This window comes from Apiospora kogelbergensis (genome assembly GCF_038363985.1).
Source record: "Apiospora kogelbergensis strain CBS 113332 chromosome Unknown utg000007l_segment0_segment0, whole genome shotgun sequence".
Lineage (NCBI taxonomy): Eukaryota > Fungi > Ascomycota > Sordariomycetes > Amphisphaeriales > Apiosporaceae > Apiospora > Apiospora kogelbergensis.
In genome coordinates, this window is record NW_027117424.1 from 3,991,774 (window position 1) to 4,012,186 (window position 20,413).

The following is a 20,413-nucleotide window of genomic DNA, read 5'->3' on the forward strand; positions in this document are numbered from 1 at the left end:
CGCAACATGGCATGCCACTGAGGCTCTGCTCTGCCGATCAAGGCTTGTGATATGATCGACATCGATGTCGTTCAACATGGACCTGAGGCGAGACTCGGCGGAGGCCGTTATATCGAGCTGGGCGACGAAGCTGGAAGTACTCGTGACATCATTGCTGTAGGCAGCGACTGTGGTCCAGCCCAAAAGAGCAATGAACCACATCGAGCTCGTATCAATACGACAACGACGCATGCAGGGCGAGCGGATATCCAATAACAAGTCTGTTACTTAGAGTTTTGCGCAGTTCGCTGGAAAGAGCGACATGAGTGGATCACGATGCATGAATGCATGCAACGCAACGACACCAGGACCAGTCAAAACATAAGGGTGATATTTTGTTTTGACAATATCGGTCTTTTCCTAATACGGGCAGCGCCCGAGACTCGGCGATAGACCGGAAACAATGAAAAAAAGCAATGATCTTCATAGTAAGCTGACCCGGCACTCGGCTACCGGTCGAGCTGACTTACAGAATAGGAGAAACCTTATTAGTTACTATTGCTTCAGATCCCTGGTGACATTGGAATTCGGCCCCGGGTTAAACTGGCCAGCCGAATCATTGTACATTCCCTCATCTGCCACATAACCCCTTTCCGAAGGGCTCAAGGGCTTGGTACCGTCTTTTCTCTTGGCATCAGGACCCCACCACACCTTGCATAACTCGGCCGCATAACGCCTCGAGTCGTAGGACCGACTCTGGATCGAGATTCTTGCCGCGCCTCCTCGGATCACTTCATAGCTCTATGGAGAGATATTAATGCAACGGTGAAGTGAATTCAAGCTGGCGAACAAGTCTATTCTCTCATCCCCAACTGATAACCGCCTCCTCGTTGAGAAGTAGGCTTCCAAGTATGAGTAACGACAGCGTCGTGTTAGCGTCGGTGGACGCTTTCCATTCTATCAGACAGCATGCCACTGCGCGACTGCAAGAGGCCTCCCGCATGGAGATTCTCGTCCTCCTGCTTGGGCTCTACTTTACCAACGCGCTCTTGTTCCGCAAAAAGAGCCCAACCCTGGCCGGGGCCAAGGTGTACGGATACAGATCCGCCTTTGAGCCCGCTCTCTCGCTCCAGATTAGATTCACAACGAGTGCCAACAACATCATCCATAGTGCCTATTCCAAGGTTTGCTATCCTGTCCCCGACGTATTCGTGCCGAACTAAGTCAGCTGCTCCAGCTTAAAAACACGCCTTTCATATTGCGTCGCTATGATACCGATATCACCGTTCTACCTGGTAAATACCTCGATGAGATGCGGCTCGTCCCGAGGCATAAACTGAATGGCAAGAAGGCTCAGGTCAATGTATGTTTAATTTTGACAAGCCCGCAGCTCGATTTTGGCTGACAATGACCCAACTGGCAACCAGAACCTGGTACCAAGATGGACTTGGACACAGGTCATGATGAACTCTGACCTGCATGTCAATGTACTCAACGCCAAGCTCAATCCGGAACTGCCCAAGTACATCGAAATAGCTGAGGCTGAACTCAACTACGCCTGGAATATAGACGTCCCTCGGCCAGAGAGTAAGTGCTTTTCGCGGCAGCCCACGTGTTCCATATTGAGATTCCGGCCTAATCAAAAGTGCAGCGTGGAAAGAGGTGGATATTCAGCAGTCGATGCGCATGCTGGTAGCCCGGATGTCTGCCAGACTCTTCATGGGGTATCCCGCCTGCCGCGAAGAAGAGTGGCTGAAGGTGTCGATCAACTTCACTTACGACATGTTTCTCGCCGCCTTCACGCTCCGCATGTTCCCGCCCTGGATGCATCTGTTTGTCGCACCGTTCGTCCCCGCCCGATGGAGGATCCGCAGCCAGATGAGGACCGCGAGGAAGTACGTGGGAGAGCTGACTCGGAAACACACCGATGCGCTCAGCCGCGGCGAGAAGGGGCAGGATACTCTGCTTTCGTGGATGATCGACAACGGCACCGAGGAGGAGAAGGCGATCCCGGAGATGGCGGCGCGACAGTGCGTCTTGACGCTCGCCAGCATCCACACCACCTCCATGAGCGTCAGCAATCTGCTGTTTGACCTTTGTACCTACCCCGAGTGGTTTCCCGTCTTGCGCGAGGAGATCGACGAGGTGGTGAAAGCCCACGGGCGAATCGAGGAGGGGGCGGCTCAACCACAAGCAGTGGTTGGCGAAGCTGGAGAAGATGGACAGCTTCATCATAGAAGACCAGAGGATCAATCCCCTATTCTACGTACGTGTCCTCCCACCAAGATAAAAGCCCAGCAACTACGGGCCAAAGCTAGGCACTAACTAACTAAACTCTGCTGCTCGCGACCAGTCAACCCGCAGCGAATTGCGCTCGAGGCGCTGACGCTGAAGGACGGCACGAAGATCCCCAAGGGCGCGCGGATCGCGTGGGCGGGCCACGAGCTGGCCAACGACGCCGACGTGGTGGCGCGGCCGGAGCGATTCGACCCGCTGCGCAGCTACCGCAAGCGGCACGCCGACTACGAGAAGAACAAGCACCGGTTCACGGCGGGGCAGACCAACGCAGCCAGCCTGTCGTTCGGCTACGGCGGACAGGCCTGCCCAGGCCGCTACTTCGCCGTCGCCGAGATCAAGCTGGTGCTGATGCGCCTCCTGCTCGAGTTCGAGTTCCGCCTGCCCGATGGCAAGAAGCGGCCCCAGACCATGTACGCCGACGAGAATGTCTTCATGGATCCGAGCGCGAAGTTGATGATGCGCACGCGGAAAGACGTTGCATCGTGAGCAGGCAATATTTCTAAGCAATCTGCTCTACAGAATGCGGCGAGCAAAATAGATATCTAGCTAGTTAAAAAAATCACCCTTCAGCAGCTCAAGGTTACCAAATTACAATACGTTCGCTCATCAGCTCACCCTTCTCTTCTTGACGGCTACTTAGACATCAACAATCGTAGTTGTGAATATGTATACTAGTTAACCGGAGTCTTACTAATAATACTAACTAGGAAGGTCCCGTCTATTTTCGGCCCGAGCCTTATCGGGGCGGTTACCAAAAGAGCTAGGTAGACTATAGTTCCGTATTCTTATACCCCTATATTCGTCTTCCCTAGTACCTGAGCCAGAGAATCCTAGTACCCTGGCGCTTTTCCATACTTACCCGGCACTATTCCCACGCATCAACCACTCGCCCCCAATCCCAGCGCCTCGTCGCCACGACCACCAACATGACCACGTCCGAGAGCCTGCGCCCGGCCATCGAGGCCACGATCGCCGCCTTCGTGGCGAACAACACGCAGGCGGTGAAGACCAAGGACGCGGCGCTGCTGTCGGCGGTGCTCTCGGCCGACTGCGTGCGGCGGTACCGGCCGCAGTCGTTCGTGCGGCGGCACGCCGCCTTCTTCCGCGCCGCGCTGTCCAACGCCGACTACGAGGCGCAGATGCGCGTCGAGCTGCGCGGCATGGCCGACGTGGAGCAGCGCGTCACGCGCGTCGTCGTCGACGCCCCCGCCGGCCGCGCCGCCGTCTCGGTCGAGTCCACCGTCACCCTCGCCGGCGCCGCCCCGGGCGAATCCACCCCCGTCGAGGTCGTCTTCGACCTCGACTTCTCCGACGACGGCTCCCGCATCACCCAGATCCTCGAGTTTGTCGACACGTACGAGAGCACCAAGGTCTTGGAGCAGATGTTGGCGAAGGCGGAGGGGATTGCGTGAGGGTTGATGGATTGTCTGCCTGATCTCATGGCTAAGATCGAAACAGTTGAACCAATTGCTGCAAACTATATACGCACGTTGGATTATAATCTTCATAACGTGGCTTGGTTTCATCCACCGAGATATTTGCTACCGACAGGATAAACTTGTACAGACATGTCACTCTTGTCTCTGACCCAGAGGTCCCTTGCACCAATCATGTGGTACTGTTCAATGCTAGACCTAGGCACAAGTGTCTCTGGCCATGTCTTTTTATATATTGAAGCGCGTCATATCGTTCTACGAGGAGGTTGATGTTTATCAATACATTTTCTATCAAGGCCAAAAGGCGATCTATTTTCTTTGGCGTGACAATGAAAGCGTCACTACCCAGTATATCCAAGGCCTGTTGCCATTGCTATCTATCGTACAGCCCTATATAATACAACCACCTGGGACCGCGAACCTTAATGCAACTTCCCTATCCGCCCATAATAGCCAGCAGGACGCACCGGGCTAGCGACCGTGCGAAACGAACAATGGGTGCGACCTCATAGTTTGGAGACATCAAATTTCAAGCGTAGGCGTTCCCCATACTTGAAGAGCACAAAAGTGATGGGCAACAAACCCAGGGCCAGGAATCCCAGCAGGCTATTACCCCAGCCGTACCCGAGGGCATTGTAGAGACTCTGGCCAGCTAGCGGCAAGAGGGCGCCCACGATGCTGCGAGCGAGAGCGTTTGCCGCTAGCGCACTCGCGGCGTAGAGCGAGAAAGCATCGACAGAGTAGATTGTGATGCAGAAGAAAACGGACAGGATGCCAAAGCCAACCAGAGCAGTGCCGATGATGGGGACAATCCAGTGTACGTGGTACTCAACCGTCCAACCGTACAGGAAGAGTCCCACGGGGATGAATAGAGTGGTGTAGGCGAGTGGTAAAAGGCGGACCTCGGGCATTCGCTCCGCGCCTTCAGAGGGAGACTTGGATTTGAGGAATCGGTCGGAAAGCGGCCCGATGGCCAGTCCCGAGAGAGACCCAAATGCCAGTCCCAGGAAGCTGAGCCCGGAGACGCCCACACCAAAGCCATAGCGCTCTTCGAAGACGAAGGTGAACGTGCTCAACATCAGATACTGGTAGCCATAGGCGATACCTGCGTAGATGGCCAAGAACAGGACGATGGGCGACTTGCCGAGCATCTTGATCGGCCGCACTATAGAGCGGGAGAAGTGTTGAAACTCAGTCGTTCCCCTCGGGCGGGCCAGCTTGGAACGAAGTTCCAGGTTGCCCGTTTCTTTGCGCAGACGAGCGGCCTTTCGCTCGAGCACGACTCCCGGGTATGTCTCGCGCAGTCCAACAAACGACGCGATGGTGATGAAACCGGCGAGTATGGCGAGAACCCAAAAGGTCCATCGCCAGCCTTTGGCCTCCGCTAGGAACCCGCCGATGACGGGTCCAATCGTGGGGCCGAGGAGCGGGGGCCACCGAGTAGATGGACAGGGCGGTCCCGCGGCTGGCCGGGGGGGATGATGTCTGAGATCTGTTTGATGGTAGTCAGCAACTGTTTCGCCAATCGGACAGACCGTGGTAGAGACACATACTGTTCCTCCGCCGTTGGCGATGGGCGAGGCCCCGCAGATGCCCTGCAGGAGCCGGAAGGCGATGAGCATGCCGAGGTTGGTGCTGACGGCACACGCGACGGTGAAGACGACGAAGCCGACGTTGCAGACCTGGTAGACCCAGACCCGACCGTAGAGCTCCGACAGCGGGGCAAGAAAGAGAGGGCCAAAGGCGAAGCCGAGGACGTAGATGGAGACGACGAAGCCGGCCAGCAAGCTGCTATCGCTCTGGAACTCAGCCATCAGCTGGGGGACGCCGGGCGCGAAGACGACGGACCCCAGCGAGGTGATCAGGGTCAAGACGCTGACGATGCCCACGTTCAGCCATCTCTTCCAGCTAGGCCAGTTCTTGGGGTTGGCAGGGTCGTCGTTGCCGTCCCAGTCGACCACATGGTGGTCCGCCGAATTGTCGCTTTCGATGGCTTTTCTGCCCGACTCGGCGTCCTGGGCGGTATCGACGTCAGATGCAGCCATGGCGACAGATTTCAGCAATGGTTGCCAGGGATAAGATGGAAACAGTCAAACAGGACTGGCCCATTCAGCCAAATGGAGGCAGATGAGCCGTGTTACACCAAACAGCCCCCATGCAGTTGGGAAGGAGATGGATCAGCCACATCATCTCGGGCTTCCAAATGTAGCTACCGACCGTGCAGCCGAGACATAAACAAAGCGGCTGGCGTAATGCTTACTCTAAGACACGTGCGCGTCAAATGTCAATTATGCAGTAGGGTAACGGGATCGACCGGATGCTTATTGTAATTATGCATGTACTATGTACACGCTCTATTTCTGTTCTCGATCTATGGCAAGGATTTTCCTAGGCCAAGCTTGTCCCCGAAAGTGACACGAATGCGTCAAGTTGCTTGGTCAGCCAAGATCCTTGACGCCGTAGCGTGTGTTTCGCCCAACACAGATGCATAGGCATTGGAGTTTCCGACTATTTCCGGGCTCTCTGAAAACGCATTGTCGACCAGCTGGCGTAATTGTTGCATGTGATCCTGGAAGGTCGGGACCGGGGAGGCCTTCACGGCCCGTTCCAGCTGGAACGACAATGCGGAAAGCAGCGCCGTCTCGAAGACACGGGCGGCGGACGCGAATGTGCGTTCGCGATTGTTGGCGCTGGTCCAGAAGAGGAGGATGAGGCTTGCGAACTGTTCGTCGTGCAGCCCGTCGCCCTGGAGTACGGCCGACAGGCGGTCGCGGAGTAGGGGTACTAGGAGGGCCGTCTCGATCGCCGACCCGCGAAGCTCCCACTCCGCATGCGTTCGCGAGAGGTCGGCTTTGGCAAATAGCTGCTGGGCTTGCTGCTCTGTGCTCGACGACAGCGACGACTGCCACACGCTCGAGCCAATGGTGCCAGGTGGAGGCGTCGAGCTGGTGGCCTTTAGGGCTGCTAGCCGATATGATTCTGTCAAGACAGGCGATGCGTAGCTGACCTTCTCGATCCATATGTAGCTGGCTGGCGTCTCTTTGGCCGACTGGATAAACATGACACCACGTTTAATGGCATTGTCCAACGGCTGACGAATGTCGTTGAAGAAGCATACGTGCCGTGCCTCACTCAAGATCAACACGCCATATGCTGTTTCTTCGACGGACTGGTTCCAAGAACCATCGGATTGCTGGTCAAACAGTGGTCGTAGACAGGCCTGAAAGAGAGCAACGGAGAGCCTGGAACAGAATTCGGCGCTGAAAACGCCGGGCAGCTTGTCCTGCTCGATCAGGCTCAACAGGGCTACGAAAGCCTCTACGATGAGAACAGATGGGTAAAGATAACAGGTGTTCTAAGAGTCGCCCGTCAGCATGCCTCCCAAGAAGGCTTGTTCGCGAGTTACTCACCCATTTATCAGCGATTCTGCCATCCGTGTTCCACCACACATCACAGAGGAAGTGGGCAAGCTTCTGAATCTCGGCGGAATACAGAGACACGTCTGGCTGGTCGAGGAGAGCCAGCAAGGCATTGCAGTTTGCAGTGGGACTGGGGTCTCTTTCGCCAGGGTAGGTGCAAAAGTGTGTCTCCGTCTCGAAGGCCTGGATCATACTCTGGGGACTCGCAGGTCGGCCGAGCATGTTGAGAGATGAGATGGTTTTGGCCGTATCATCGACATCTGGTTCGAAAAAGGGAGCTGGGGCCACTGTTAGCAAAATCTCTTTGATTCTGGTGACGAATCCAGGGGGTGGTACCAAATCCAAGGACGCCCTTCTCAATCTCAAACGAGCGACCCAGGATATCCAGCATCTTGGTGAGCTCGGGGCTCTCCAGATCTTCGTAAGTGAATCCACCTCGTATCAACGTCGATAGCATCTAAAGTGAGTCCCGAATCAGCTTGATGGACCAGCTAATTGGGCTCGATAGACAGGAATAGTTACCCAAGTAATCTCGAAATGTGTCGATGGGAATGCGCTAGGCACAGCCCCGCTGCCACGGCCCGCAGCGAACTTGATGACATGTCTGATATAGTCCTCGGACTCCTCGTCCCACTCCGAAGCGTGCATCAGATATGCCGCCGTCGAAGAGGGAGAGCCCAGCATGGATCCGTAAACCTTGTGATGCTTCACCTTGTCGAAATCGAGCTTCCCGATAAATGCCTCGAGGGAGTGGAGCGCGGTGAACTTCCGTGGGCCGTAGAGGAACTCTGGTCGGAATCGAGACATCTTCTTTTGTTGCACGGCCATCAGCTCCCCCTTGGACGAGAACTCGAAGACGGCCGATGGGTCTTCTTGCTCGAGGAGCGCGAGCAGGGCCGGCACGATGATCTCAAAGCCGACGTGGGCTGTGCTCGACACATCCCAGGTGGCCAGCTGGGACCGCAACGATCTGGTGGCGTTCCGGACTCTTGTCGCGAGGGCTTCGGTGCTGTGCTGGATCTGCAGCGGCTGTTTCTGGTGGCGTATCAAGGCCAGCAGCGCACTCGCCGTGTTGAGTATGCCGTCGATCTGGGCGTCGGACCCAACCCACCAGCCCCCTTCCTCTGACTGGCTGGACAGGATGTATTCGAAACATTCGGGGAAAAGCCATTGTTTCTCCCCGCCCACGACTTTCGTCACCATCGCTACCCAGGCTGTGTCATACACAGCAGCGGACATGGAACCCAAGCCATAATGGTCTGTGTAGTTATCCAAGGCGGTCTGCATCAAGGATCTTGCATCGTTGGTGAGATCCATCGTGCTGACTTTGTGACTTCTCTGTTCTTGCTGGGCAACTATACGGGAGATTGGTTGAAGCTAGTTTCACCAGGGGGTACTGAAGGCATGCGTCTCTTATCAGCGTGCAAGGAGTTATGCACCAAGTCTTGAAAGGGTATAGAATGTCATCCTCGATTGAGGGCTTGCGTAGTAGTCAAGTGCTGACAAAAGAGCTTCATACCAGACCTAAAAGGGCATTTACCGACTCGGAGGGGACCTGATCCGGACCCCCGTATATGATCCAAAATCGACTACTCAGGCCGTGTTTGTTTCCAAAGCCTGGCTAACACGTGGAGTTTGTATATACGGTACAAAAGCTTACCACCCCCGAGACATATGTACAGCCCTTAGTAGTGAACATAAGTTTAGAAGCTGAATTTTCATAGCAAAGACGCCCTTGTTATGCTTACTAGACTAGAAGTATGTGTTAAAACCGCTCGAGGACCATAGGATTCACTCAATTTCCATTCCATGTACGCAAAGCAATCATGATCATAAAATTAATACGGCATTTATACACCCTTTGATGCTTAATCCCTCTTCACAATGGCGCATTTCCACCAGGGTCTATGCCTTTGGCCCAGATATCGGGCCGGTGACCCGACTACCAATATCCCGCACGACGTAGATCTGTCCATAAAGATCTGTAACGTCGCAAAACATCTGCCATATTTCCATCTGGCGATTCTGCATCTGATCCAAGCTGGCGTCACCCGTATCTCTAGATACTGCGCCCAGGCGTTGAAGGGCACGAGTGAGGCAGTTCCTCTCGTAGTCCGCGATCTCAAACAGGGCGCGCTTCTTCGCCTCCGTGCCGCCGGGGGTAGAGTCGTACTCCGGGAAATTGATCGAGTTCAAGTTCCCCTCGGCCGCATCGCGGCCGGTGGATCCGTAATCATTGTACATCCGACACATGGTAGCGAGATGGAGACGGGCAGCAGACGCAAAATACTTCTCCTGCACCGCGGGAAAGCATTCCTTCCCTCCTAGCAAGGAGGAGCTCAGTAGACAGCTCACAAAGGAGAAGGAATAGGGGCAGGAGGTGTGGTTGGCCGACGTGGTACGGACCCAGCCGAAAAGGTTTGTTGGTTGGCGTCGTACTCTGTCACGCAACCATTTCGGCTGGCGGCGGTCTGCTGATTCTTCTGGAAATCGACGTTGTCGACCAGTTGAGTGACGTGGGCATGGAGGAAGATGCGAAGCTCACGCATTACCGAAGCACGGTCCCAAGCACTGGCTGCCAGGACACACGGGTGCGTTGAGATGTACGTGACGAACTTGTTCAAGGGCTCTACTATCTGGGAATATGATGGCACGTCGCTGTGCGCCGCGTCCACACCCGGCCGAAATGCGCTGTCGATCAACTGCCGCAGTGTGTCTGTGGGCACAGACCCGGCGCAGGACTCCAAGAACTCGTCCGCCTGGTAGTTCAGGAAGGAAATGACCATCATTTCATAGAGAAAGGAGGTCGAGGCGAATGTGCGTTGGCGGTTGCTGCAGCTGGTCCAGGTGAAGGGGATGATGTCGAAGTATTTTGCATCGTCCTCCATGTCCTTTCTAGGGAAGATGTCAAGCCTCCGTGCATAGAGCATGGGCTGGAACAAGACAGATTCGACCATGGACGCCTGTATTTCCCACTCTGGGATATCGGAGAATAGAGGCGTCATCGAAAACAGCTTGGCGTGTTTGCGTCCCTTGGTAACTCGGGCCACGTCGAAACTTCCATCCCCGATACTGCCAGTGGGCGGCGCAGCTGCTCTATACAGTGCTGCCAGAAGGTATAGCTGCTGTATAGCTGTTGGAGAGGGACGTTGTGTGGCCATTGTTTACCTCGAGGCATGCCACGCCGCGCTTGATGGCTAAATCCAGGGGCGAGGCGAGGGTGCTGAACATTGATAGTCGGCGCGCTTCACAGAGAATAAGGACTCCGTAGGCCGACTCTTCAGCAGAAGAACCCCAAGAGCCATCGTCACCCTGCATAAGCATTGTCCTCAGGCAAGCTTGGAAGACGGCGATCAAAAGTCTTGACTTTAAGTCAGGATCCATCAATTGATTTGGGGATTCGCGGTCCATCAAAGCGAGTACTTGGGTCATACTCTGTATGAACAGAAGAGACATATGAAGATGAGTTGGCGTCTGTAGCGAGGATTAGTGAGACAGGATCATGAGGAGCGACATCTGGCATGGGAATAGAGCTCTTACTGTGTCGCCATGGATTTCACCATCAGCGTCCCACCAAGATTGGCAAAGGGATCCCACAGCTTTCAGGATCTGCGCCTTGTATTTAGATGCATCATCTTGGCATAAAATAGCGGCCAAGGCATGGCAGGTTTCATTGAAGCTATATTGCTCTTCATCGTATTGCCGCAACATGTCATCAATTCCCACGGGCTTCGATGCATATGACAAGGCTTGGATACACATTGAAGTACCAGTGACATTCGCCTTGCCTCCCGGGGCTGCTTAAGTCCGTTCAGTACTAGATTTCGTTGCAGGACTGCGCTGTGAACATACCAGAGCCGAGAACGGCCCGCTCCTGCATGGCCTGATGCAGCACATGCGTGATTTTGGAGATCTCCACACACTCCAAGTCATGGTAGGGGAAGCCAGCATGATAGCACGTTGAGGAAAGCTGAATCTCGGAAGATTAGTAATCGCTGTCAAGGAAGCATACAGAGGACTTAACCACATACCAAAGCGTAGGTCAGCAGGTCGGCATCGTGTTTGTCGTCGAAATCCGCGACTGCCTGGCGAATAAGCGCGATTACTGCGGCCGTGTATTTTGGCGTCATGATGGGTCTGTTGTTCGGCAACTCTGGCGGGAAAGCTCTGACCCCGACTTGACGGTGAAGCTGTTATACTGCTTGCCGCCCAATCTGACCTGTTGGCCTGCCGGGTTAGGCGCACCGGGGTTCTGGCGGTATCATTGGCTGACGGCTCGTTTGTCACTTCCCCTCCCGCAGCCTTTCGGCTCGTACCCGTTTGGGCAAACACCGCGTCGTGGCCTACCTTTGTTAGCGCCACTTGCGTCACGTCACATCTCACATCTGTATCCCTTCGTTTCACAGTGCAATTGCGTTCGACTTACCGTGCCGCATCTCAACCCCTCCACCCTTTACATTCTGGTATTCCCACATACCATCGATCCACGACATTTCCGGCCTGTCAAACAACAACAGGCACTCTCTCCCAAAGATCATCTCATCATAACGAATTGCCCCTACCTTCGACACGATGGCTTCCGCACACCCCAGACTCATCTTTGGCGGGTCGACCCTGGGCGAAGATTACAAGACGCTCGAAGAGGCCCAGGATATCCTGGCTCTCGCCCGGTCGCTCGGCATCCATGAGGTCGATACCGCTGCCCTATACCCGATAACCGACATGGGGCGTTCTGAGAAGTTTCTTGGTGAGATGCAGGCTATTGCCCAGGGCATCGCCGTTGACACCAAGATCCTCGTCTTGAGCAAGGACGCCAACGGCACCCTGGAGCCTGACAAGATCCGAACTTCGCTGGAGAACAGTCGCAAGAGCCTGCAGCTAGACAGCAGCCAGAAGCTCAACATTGTGCACTGCCATGCCCCAGACTATACCACCCCTATTCAGGACCAGGCCAAGACCCTCGATGAGCTCCACAAACAGGGTTTTTTGACAAAGTAGGTCTACCGACCTATTGATTGATCGCGAATGCTGACTTCGGCCTCTCCACAATATAGCTCGGCGTGTCGAATTGGCCGTTGGACATGCTCAACAACTTTCTCGGAGTCTGCGAGCGCGAAGGCTATGTTAAGCCGACCGTGTACCAAGGCAACTACAACCTTCTCCAGCGCGGACACGAGGCCCTCATGCCGACTCTCCGCAAGCACGGAATCCGGTTTGACGCGCACAGGTAAGCCAGAGTCGACATGACAGAATGGTCCCACGCAGTATCGGAAGCTAATAATATGTATTGTGACAGTCCCGTTGCTGGCGGCATGCTTTCCGGGAAGCTGACCTCGGGCGACACTGAAGGAACGCGATTCGGCAAGGATAATATGATTGGCACGTACTCCAAGATGAACTACGACAAGCCGGAGCTTCATGCGGCCGTGCGTTATGTGCACGAGTTGGTCAAACCAGCCAATATCACGCCCATCGAAGCGGCGCTTCGGTGGATCAGCTACCATTCCATGCTGGGCCCGGACGACAGCATCATTCTGGGTGCCAGCAAGTCCAGCTACCTCAAGTCCAACGTCGAGGCCATCCAGAAAGGCCCGTTGCCCGAGGACATTGCTGCGGGCATGGAGAAGGTTTGGGATTTGGCCTCGGGGAAATAGTGTGTGCACATAAAAGGCTACGGTCCCTGAAATACCTACGGCCTCCAGTAGTGTATATAAGCTTAAAAGCTAACAATTGTGCTCTGAAACACTGTCTTAGCTTGAAGTAGTAATCAGACTCGTGTTTGAGATCGATTGCGCCACTCGTAACCAACTACGTCATCGTCACTTTTCCATGTTGAACGAAATCGAAGCCCATTGAAGATTCACAGATGATGCACACGTGTCGTCTGGTCGAAAGGTAGTCTCGAATCTCTAGGCTACGGTATACATATGCTTCATGTGGGGTCCTTCGTATAGGTAACCAACCAGTCTATGGCCCGAGCCGTCGATCCCCGGATGGAAGTCATACCCTATTAGGCAGCCCGGCGATCGGACATGGCGTCCAGACGTGGAGATGCACTGGACCACATACGGGTGAAGCCGAGCTATCGCGCTGTTACATCATTGGCCGTAATGTCAGTCGGATTTCGCTTGCATTGACACGACTGGCAAGAGGTTTAAGGTAAGTATCTAGCAGCCACCTCGTCTCAATTGTCACCAAAATTTCATCAAAGACGCCAAGTCATTCATATCTCGATCTCGTCCCAAAAGAGCATTTTACGTCGCCAACCCTCCAAGATCGTCTGGACGCTGAACATAGCCATGGAAAACTCCACCCAAACCGCTGGCTCATACACGAGCCTCGATGCCTTGGGGTCAGGACGGGCTACCATCCTGACAGTCGCCGGGAGCTTCCTGGCAGTCTACCTATTCCATGCCGCCCTCTCCTTCCCCCTACTGGTGAAGGCACCAGTAGTTGGCAAATCTGGCAATGTCTTCAAATGGGAGTGGCCTGCCAGGTTGCTATACTCGTTCCGAGCGAAAGAAGTGCTCTATGAGGGCTACAAGAAGGTATGTAGCCGAAGCAGCCAATGCGTCGACAGGCGATGGAGACAAAACAGCTAATTGTGCTATCTAGTATAAAAATAGCATGTTCAACATCGTTCGCAACGACTCAAACGTGCTCGTCTTGAACCCAAAGTACCTGGGAGAGCTGGGGAATCTCCCCGATGCACACAGTAGCTCCAGCATCGGGCAGTTGAATAACATGGCTGGTGCCTTCAGCACCGCGGATATTATTGCCAAGAGTGATTTGCACTTCCGCATGATCCAACACAAATTGACCCCCAACTTGGTTTCCACGATCCCCATGTGCAAGCATGAGCTTGATCACGCGCTCTCCGTCGAGACCCCTGACTGCAAAGGTTCGTGTTGCCTCCTCTTACCAACTTCCACCCACGAATGAAGCTTACAAGCGATGCTCCGCAGACAAATGGGTGCCGGTGAACATGTTCAACTACCTTTCGCTCATCGTAGCTCGGGTGACGGGTCGCGTTTTTGTCGGCCCCGAGCTGTGCCGTGACCCAGCCTGGATCAAAGTCAGTTTGGAATACGACGTCAACGTGGGAACCGCGGTCGTGTTTTTGCGCATGTTCCCTCCGTTCCTGCACCCCATCATCGCGCGCCTCCTCCCTCGTGGTGGCGCGCACACAGGGACATCAAGACGGCCCACCAGATCATCGGCCCCGCGGTCCGTGAGCGACGGGAGAAGGAGGCCAACGATATCGACTACCAGAAGCCGCACGACCTGCTGCAGTGGATGATGGACGAGGCGCAGGGCTGGGAGACGGACCCCGACAGCCTGGCGCTACGCCAGCTCGTCGTCAACCTGGCGGCGCTGCACACGACGAGCATGGCCACGACGCACGCCGTCTACGACCTGTGCGCGCACCCGGAGTACTTCGAGCCGCTGCGAGGAGCTGGTGTCGGTGCTGCGCGCCGACGGCGGCTGGCAGCGCGACACGCTCGGCAAGCTGCGCAAGCTCGACAGCTTCATCAAGGAGACGCAGCGCTGGGCGCCCGCGAGCCTCATGTCCTTCAACCGCTACCTGCGGCAGCCGCACACGCTGTCCGACGGCACGCACCTGCCGGCGGGCACGCACCTGTGCTTCGCGGCGGAGCCGATCCTGATGGACGACGCCGTGGTGCCGGGCGGGGGCGCGCAGGACTTCGCGCCGTTCCGGTTCGCCGACGCCTCGCGCGCGGACGGCGGCGGCGGCGACGAGGAGCACCGCGCCCGCCACGACCTCGCCGCCATCAACACGCGCAGCCTGCACTTCGGCGCCGGGCGCTACGGCTGCCCTGGCCGCTTCTTCGCCGCCCTCGTAATCAAGCTCATGTTCGCCCACCTGCTGCTGCGCTACGAGTTCCGCTACACGCCCGAGCAGGAGAAGAAGGGCCGCCCCAAGAACATGATGGCCGACGAGAACATCTTCCCCGATCCCAGCATCGACATCCTCATGCGCGAGCGGGCCAACATGGAGCCCGACGTCGAGCGTATGCTCTCGGTGGGTGCGGGTCTCGAGGAGTGGGATATGGCTTGAGTATCAAGGCCTGTCTGGTGATGACAAGAGAGCAATGGGCAATTTGCTCTGGTCAAGCTAGTACATCACTACTTCCAGAGAACAGATGTATATGCCGTAAACGAAGAACCTAAAATCTATTCCATAGACTGCTGAATATCAATGTTTCCACCTCCGCCTCCAGTCAGACCTCACACATGCAAAGTTCCTACCACGCGGGATGCTCCATGTCCCCTTTCATTCTTTCTTTTTCAGTTCAATGTCTAGTTGTTAACCGAACAGAAATAACACTTCATGAATGTAATTCCTAAAATCGACGCACACGATCAAGAGGTTATCATACTCAATGGCCCAAAACTCTATCAAGACAAATCTATCAATTACATGAACTCAAATCGGCTAAAATAACCTAATGACAGCTTTTTCCTGTACGATGAGAGACCTATCGTAGTCTTTTCATTACGACTACCCATGCGTATGGAATCATGTAGTGTGATTCGACTGACCTGTTTCAGTACGTCTTGCAAATCACGACAGGGTAGAAATCCACCGCAGACGAACATAGAGACGTGGACCATGATGATGACGGATTTGGGTACCAGTGACGCACCAGTGCAGATCGGCGTAAACCATGCTTGGCCATCGCTTCCCTGCAACAGAGGACTTGCAGTTAGTCAAAACGTCAGCGGTTCGCTGCTGCCATCATCCTCCTCATTCGGCCACAGTACGGAATAGGAAGGCCGAGCAGTGACGTAAGTTGAGATGAACGGGTCTGGCTCCTGCGGTTTTCGTAACCGACTTCGGATAGAAATAGGCATCAGCGTCGGACTTTGGGATATCCGGATGGCAAGACATGTAGTTTATTCTCCTCTTATGTACCAAATTCTCTTTACTTCTTCACCGCGAGCAAAGACTCAGCGATCTCATAGCACGCACTTTTAGATGCATTTGATCGATTACTTCTATATCCTATTTCTGAACGTCGCCGTAGGATTCTTCATCGTATACGTCTCGTTCCACCTGAGCCACATTGTGACCGCCCCTCCGTCCATCGCCGCGCCCGTCGCAGCGCAACATGGCATTGACTCAGGCCGCCCAATGGCGTATTCGCTCCGATATTCCCAGCCCGCCTTCGGAATATGAGAACGAAGAGGGCGTGGTCAAGACGGTCCTCGGAGATAACTTGATCTCGGTACCGCCGGAGAAGTCCTGCTTCCCATCCCCCGAGTTCAGCGCGCTCCACCCTGTCCCCCTGCAAACCGACGTCGGGGACCCCGAGGCTTCGGATAATAACAGCTCGTGCGGAAGCCTGGAGTCCATCCACACGAGAGTGAGTAGTGCATCTGCCTACGGCGAGAACTCAAAGACTGTGGACATGGGTAGAACTGATGGACCACCGGCGGATACCGAGGTATGTCTTTTCGCGCATAGGATCGATAGACCTAGTCCCATGCTGTGGCATACCGCGTCTGTGCTTGTCAGGCCGTTTTTTAACTGTGCAAATCTAGGCTGTTATGGCCCCTTTCTACTACATTAGCGCCCTGCCGTCCAAAGGCGTAAGAGACCAACTGATTGAGATCTTGAATCTCTGGGTGGGAGCTTCGCCGGAGTCGCTTGACAACACGAAGACCATTATTCGTGACATACACAATCTATCTCTAATGTTCGAGCCAGCCCTTTCCTTTCATTTTCTTCTTTCCATATAGTCATATTCCGTCAAAGGAACATAATGAGACGATTCATCAAAGCTGATCTCTACTCATAGGTTGGATGATGTACAAGACAACTCTCCCATGAGGAGGGCAAAGCCATCAACTCATTGCGTGTTTGGAATGCCTCAAACAGTCAACTCGGCTACATATCAAATCGTTGATGTGATATCGCGTGCCCAACAACTGCATCATGCCGAGTCACTCGAAGTTGTCCTAGGTATACTATCCATACTCATCACCTCATATACGCTTGAGAATAGTCCAGCTGACCACATAGTATTCAAGACGAGATGAGAAACTTGCTGATTGGCCAGTCTCACGATCTACTCTGGACTCACCTTTTAGTGACGCCGAGCGTAGACCAGTACCTGAAGATGGTGGACGGAAGTAAGCCAGAACGCTTCTTTTCTCTATTGATTGGAGTAATGCAAGAAGCTGTTATACTGACCTATGTGCCGCCGGATTAGAGACGGGAGGGCTTTTCCGAATGATATCGAGGCTCATGATCGCCCAGTCCGACTCGCCGCAGAAGCCCGAGTCGCTCGACCGACTCATGACGCTCTTCGGACGCTTCTTCCAGATATATGACGACTACGTCAACATCTCGTCTGCCCAGGTACGTTATGGAGCCACCCTCCCATCCATTCCAACAGGCAACTGACACGCCGCCGCGCAACCCCCGCAGTACACCAAGACGAAAGGCTTCGCCGAGGACCTGGACGAGGGCAAGTACAGCTTCCTGCTGATCCACGCGCTGGAGCACGCGCGGCCGGCGGCGCGGGCCGCGCTGGAGAACCTGCTGATGCGGCGCCGCGTCGTCGGGCACGCCGACGCGTGCCAGAAGGACTTCACCATCGGGCTCTTCCGCGAGACGGGGTCGCTGGCGTCGACGACCGCGGTGCTGCGGGCGCTGCGGCGCGAGCTCGAGGACGAGGTCGCGCGCCTGGAGGCGGCGACGGGGAAGGCGAACCCCGGGCTGCGCAAGGTTATCGGGGCTTTCAGGATTGACGAGGACTAAGACACAATGCGTTTTGGCGGGTATATACGCCATGGTGGCTTTCAAATGAGAATGAACATATTTTGCTAGTCGGTATCAGGGGCTCAGAATAGGAATATGGGTCAGTGTTACGGCGGTTTCCGTAATTGGAAAGGGTTGTATTCGAGCATACATATCGCACATCTTTGTAGTTTATGCAGAAGCATTGTCGCCATGGCTTTTACGAATCTCTCATCTGCTTAGTGTTAGTTGACCTTGCAGAACTCTGGCATGTTTCATGATTCTATTTTATCTTTTACATAGTTGAAATGGAGACTCAATTCAACAAAGGGCTCTTCAGGTGCCATTTAGCTATGTAACATTTGCAAGTAGGAACTTTACTTTGGTTTATGGGCACTCTACGGAGCCACATCCCATGCCAACCCCGAGGTCACGTGTGAACATCGTCCTGTACAAAGACAACCATATCTTGAAATTATACCTTGTTTGCTATCTACTACGAACAGTCTAATGGTCTCATCCAAGTCTACCTGTACGCCCTAACGGTCAAGTAAGTACAGGAAGCTGACACAGATGGCAACAGTCTTCGGTTCCAAAAGTTAAAGAGAATCTCTCTCTAAGGTGCAGCAGCTTCTTTTGGCTTTCTTAACCGCACATGGACAGGCATGTGATCCTTGGGATGCATTGTTCCAAGCCCAGCGGGATATAAACGCTGTCCGCGTACGGTATACTTTGGATCATGCGGACTGGTGAGATGATTAGTATACGACCTCAAGGTTCCCCAGTGTTGTCATGAAAGGGTGAGCGTCAACATGGCATGAACCTGAAAATCAATGGAAACTCACTGTTGGGCGTCCCACTTCTCCCATGCCTCTTCGATGTCAAACTTGCGGGCACACAGGATGAGGGCCAGCTTCGCCTCGACCGTGGCCAGTTCCTGACCGATGCAATTCCTTTGTCCTAAGCCGAATGTGCGGAAGGCATCCTTGCGGGGATGAAGGTGGTGGTCTTGAGCAACAAGCCATCGCTCGGGGATGAAGCTGTCAGGTTCCGGCCATAGCGCCGGGTTCCTCTGTGTCCAACCGATCGCATCCCAGATACCGAACTTGTCGGTTGGATACTTGATCGGGGAGCCCGGGACGCGGAGAAAGTAGTCTGGAATTGTCGTCATGTTAGCAATCCTGCCGTGTAGGACAGGAAGTAGTATCCGTCTGGCACTTACCGGGGGTCCCTTCCCGTATTGCGAAGGTAAGGGGATACATCCTCAACACTTCCTTGACCACGGCGTTGGTATACGGGAGTGAGTTTAGCAGATGCGGAGATTGCTTCAAAAGACGCGTCGCTTGGTCGGCATCTGTCCCGAAAACCTCGTCGTGCTCGGCGCGAAGCTTGTCCATGCAACCAGGGTTGTCCTGAAGCTCTTTGAATATCCAACAAATGAATCCCGAAGTGGTCTCAAACCCGGCTAGCAGTAAGACTTTGAGGTTGCAAATGACAGACCGAGATGAGATTGCATCCAGGGACGAAATCGAGTTGATCTTCTGGCCCGTCGCTGCCTCGACCGATTTGAGTGCCTGGTTCAGCAACGTGATCTTTTCCTTGTCCGAGGTACCCGTCGTCATTGTCTTCTCAATGTCCGGCAGGAGTTGGCCCTCCATGATTCGGTTGTTGCGTGCCACTGCCCTCCGACGCCATGGCAAGAAACCGGCTTTGAAGAACGAGCGCGCCACGTCACCGCCGGCCTCCATCTCGTGTATCTGGTCTAGCAATGCGAGCTTCAGCGGACTGCCTGAGACACTGCTCTGCTCGCCGAGTTGATTACCGCTAACAGTGGGACCGTTAGTCATCCCATGTCATATATGTCAGGGGTGCTGGAACTTACACTGATGCTCGGAAAATCACGTCCAAGGTCAAGTTGGTAGTGTCGGCTTGAAGCTGAAATACAGAGCTCCACGCCCCGTCTTTGCCTGCGCGCTTCTCCAGGTTGTCAGAGAAGACCTGCATCTCATACAGCAGCTCGGGAATCAGAGAGATGATGTTGCGGGGGCTGAAGCCCGGGTTGAAGGCGGATCGCCACTTCTTCCAAAGCTCTCCGTGCGACGACAGGATATCCAGCCCCTCGGTCAGCGGTCGGAGGAAGTCTTTCGTAATCGGGTGCTTCTGCAACGTGCGGGAGGACATGAAGTCGGCCGACGCAGTGGCGTCGAAGACGACGACGACAGGGTCCTTGAGAAAGGGCCACATGTCGAGATAGACCACGGGCGGCACCTCAGTGAGGTCCGGAAAGTACTTCTTCACATTCGAGGCAAGCCACCCGTGAAAGAGGATGAAGCTGATGTCGGGTGGCAGGTCCTTCTTCAGCTGCGCGACGATGGGCAGATGACCAAGCAGCCATGAGTGCGGAAGCATAGGCTGCGTACGAAGGTCAGAGACATACATCGGCTATCCTACCAGGGTTACTCACAATTCCCGTGCTCGCCAACTGTCGAAACCTCGTCCTGATGGTGAAGGCC

General features: G+C 54.6%; 10 protein-coding genes across 10 annotated transcripts; 5 read left to right on the forward strand and 5 right to left on the reverse strand.

Moving 5' to 3' along the window:
• Positions 1–890: 890 nt before the first annotated feature.
• Positions 891–2,763, forward strand: PG998_011710 (cytochrome P450 monooxygenase; the record flags this gene model as incomplete). Its single annotated transcript, XM_066878526.1, has 5 exons — positions 891–1,163; positions 1,217–1,342; positions 1,407–1,566; positions 1,631–2,245; positions 2,333–2,763. 5 exons carry the CDS (start codon positions 891–893, stop codon positions 2,761–2,763), a joined length of 1,605 nt encoding a protein of 534 aa, XP_066727580.1.
• A 440-nt stretch (positions 2,764–3,203) lies between these two features.
• On the forward strand, positions 3,204–3,689 carry PG998_011711 (uncharacterized protein; the record flags this gene model as incomplete). Its single annotated transcript, XM_066878527.1, has 1 exon — positions 3,204–3,689. The coding sequence occupies one exon, from the start codon at positions 3,204–3,206 to the stop codon at positions 3,687–3,689; it is 486 nt and encodes a 161-aa protein (XP_066727581.1).
• Positions 3,690–4,219: 530 nt separating this feature from the next.
• On the reverse strand, positions 4,220–5,758 carry PG998_011712 (multidrug resistant protein; the record flags this gene model as incomplete). Its single annotated transcript, XM_066878528.1, has 1 exon — positions 4,220–5,758. One exon carries the CDS (start codon positions 5,756–5,758, stop codon positions 4,220–4,222), a length of 1,539 nt encoding a protein of 512 aa, XP_066727582.1.
• Positions 5,759–6,138: 380 nt separating this feature from the next.
• On the reverse strand, positions 6,139–8,449 carry PG998_011713 (Ent-kaur-16-ene synthase; the record flags this gene model as incomplete). Its single annotated transcript, XM_066878529.1, has 4 exons — positions 6,139–7,068; positions 7,124–7,410; positions 7,469–7,589; positions 7,655–8,449. 4 exons carry the CDS (start codon positions 8,447–8,449, stop codon positions 6,139–6,141), a joined length of 2,133 nt encoding a protein of 710 aa, XP_066727583.1.
• Positions 8,450–9,037: 588 nt separating this feature from the next.
• On the reverse strand, positions 9,038–9,385 carry PG998_011714 (aphidicolan-16beta-ol synthase; the record flags this gene model as incomplete). The annotated part of the gene is made up of 1 exon (XM_066878530.1): positions 9,038–9,385. One exon carries the CDS (start codon positions 9,383–9,385, stop codon positions 9,038–9,040), a length of 348 nt encoding a protein of 115 aa, XP_066727584.1.
• Positions 9,386–9,483: 98 nt separating this feature from the next.
• Positions 9,484–11,262, reverse strand: PG998_011715 (aphidicolan-16beta-ol synthase; the record flags this gene model as incomplete). The annotated part of the gene is made up of 5 exons (XM_066878531.1): positions 9,484–10,257; positions 10,301–10,606; positions 10,673–10,929; positions 10,985–11,108; positions 11,164–11,262. The coding sequence occupies 5 exons, from the start codon at positions 11,260–11,262 to the stop codon at positions 9,484–9,486; spliced, it is 1,560 nt and encodes a 519-aa protein (XP_066727585.1).
• A 442-nt stretch (positions 11,263–11,704) lies between these two features.
• On the forward strand, positions 11,705–12,786 carry PG998_011716 (aflatoxin B1 aldehyde reductase-like protein; the record flags this gene model as incomplete). The annotated part of the gene is made up of 3 exons (XM_066878532.1): positions 11,705–12,113; positions 12,236–12,359; positions 12,429–12,786. 3 exons carry the CDS (start codon positions 11,705–11,707, stop codon positions 12,784–12,786), a joined length of 891 nt encoding a protein of 296 aa, XP_066727586.1.
• Positions 12,787–13,431: 645 nt separating this feature from the next.
• Positions 13,432–15,212, forward strand: PG998_011717 (ent-kaurene oxidase; the record flags this gene model as incomplete). The annotated part of the gene is made up of 5 exons (XM_066878533.1): positions 13,432–13,680; positions 13,748–14,033; positions 14,098–14,260; positions 14,323–14,593; positions 14,625–15,212. The coding sequence occupies 5 exons, from the start codon at positions 13,432–13,434 to the stop codon at positions 15,210–15,212; spliced, it is 1,557 nt and encodes a 518-aa protein (XP_066727587.1).
• A 1,054-nt stretch (positions 15,213–16,266) lies between these two features.
• On the forward strand, positions 16,267–17,921 carry PG998_011718 (polyprenyl synthetase; the record flags this gene model as incomplete). The annotated part of the gene is made up of 6 exons (XM_066878534.1): positions 16,267–16,602; positions 16,700–16,854; positions 16,957–17,120; positions 17,264–17,290; positions 17,371–17,519; positions 17,589–17,921. 6 exons carry the CDS (start codon positions 16,267–16,269, stop codon positions 17,919–17,921), a joined length of 1,164 nt encoding a protein of 387 aa, XP_066727588.1.
• A 595-nt stretch (positions 17,922–18,516) lies between these two features.
• Positions 18,517–20,309, reverse strand: PG998_011719 (uncharacterized protein; the record flags this gene model as incomplete). The annotated part of the gene is made up of 4 exons (XM_066878535.1): positions 18,517–18,646; positions 18,746–19,055; positions 19,123–19,724; positions 19,783–20,309. 4 exons carry the CDS (start codon positions 20,307–20,309, stop codon positions 18,517–18,519), a joined length of 1,569 nt encoding a protein of 522 aa, XP_066727589.1.
• Between the last annotated feature and the right edge of the window lie 104 nt (positions 20,310–20,413).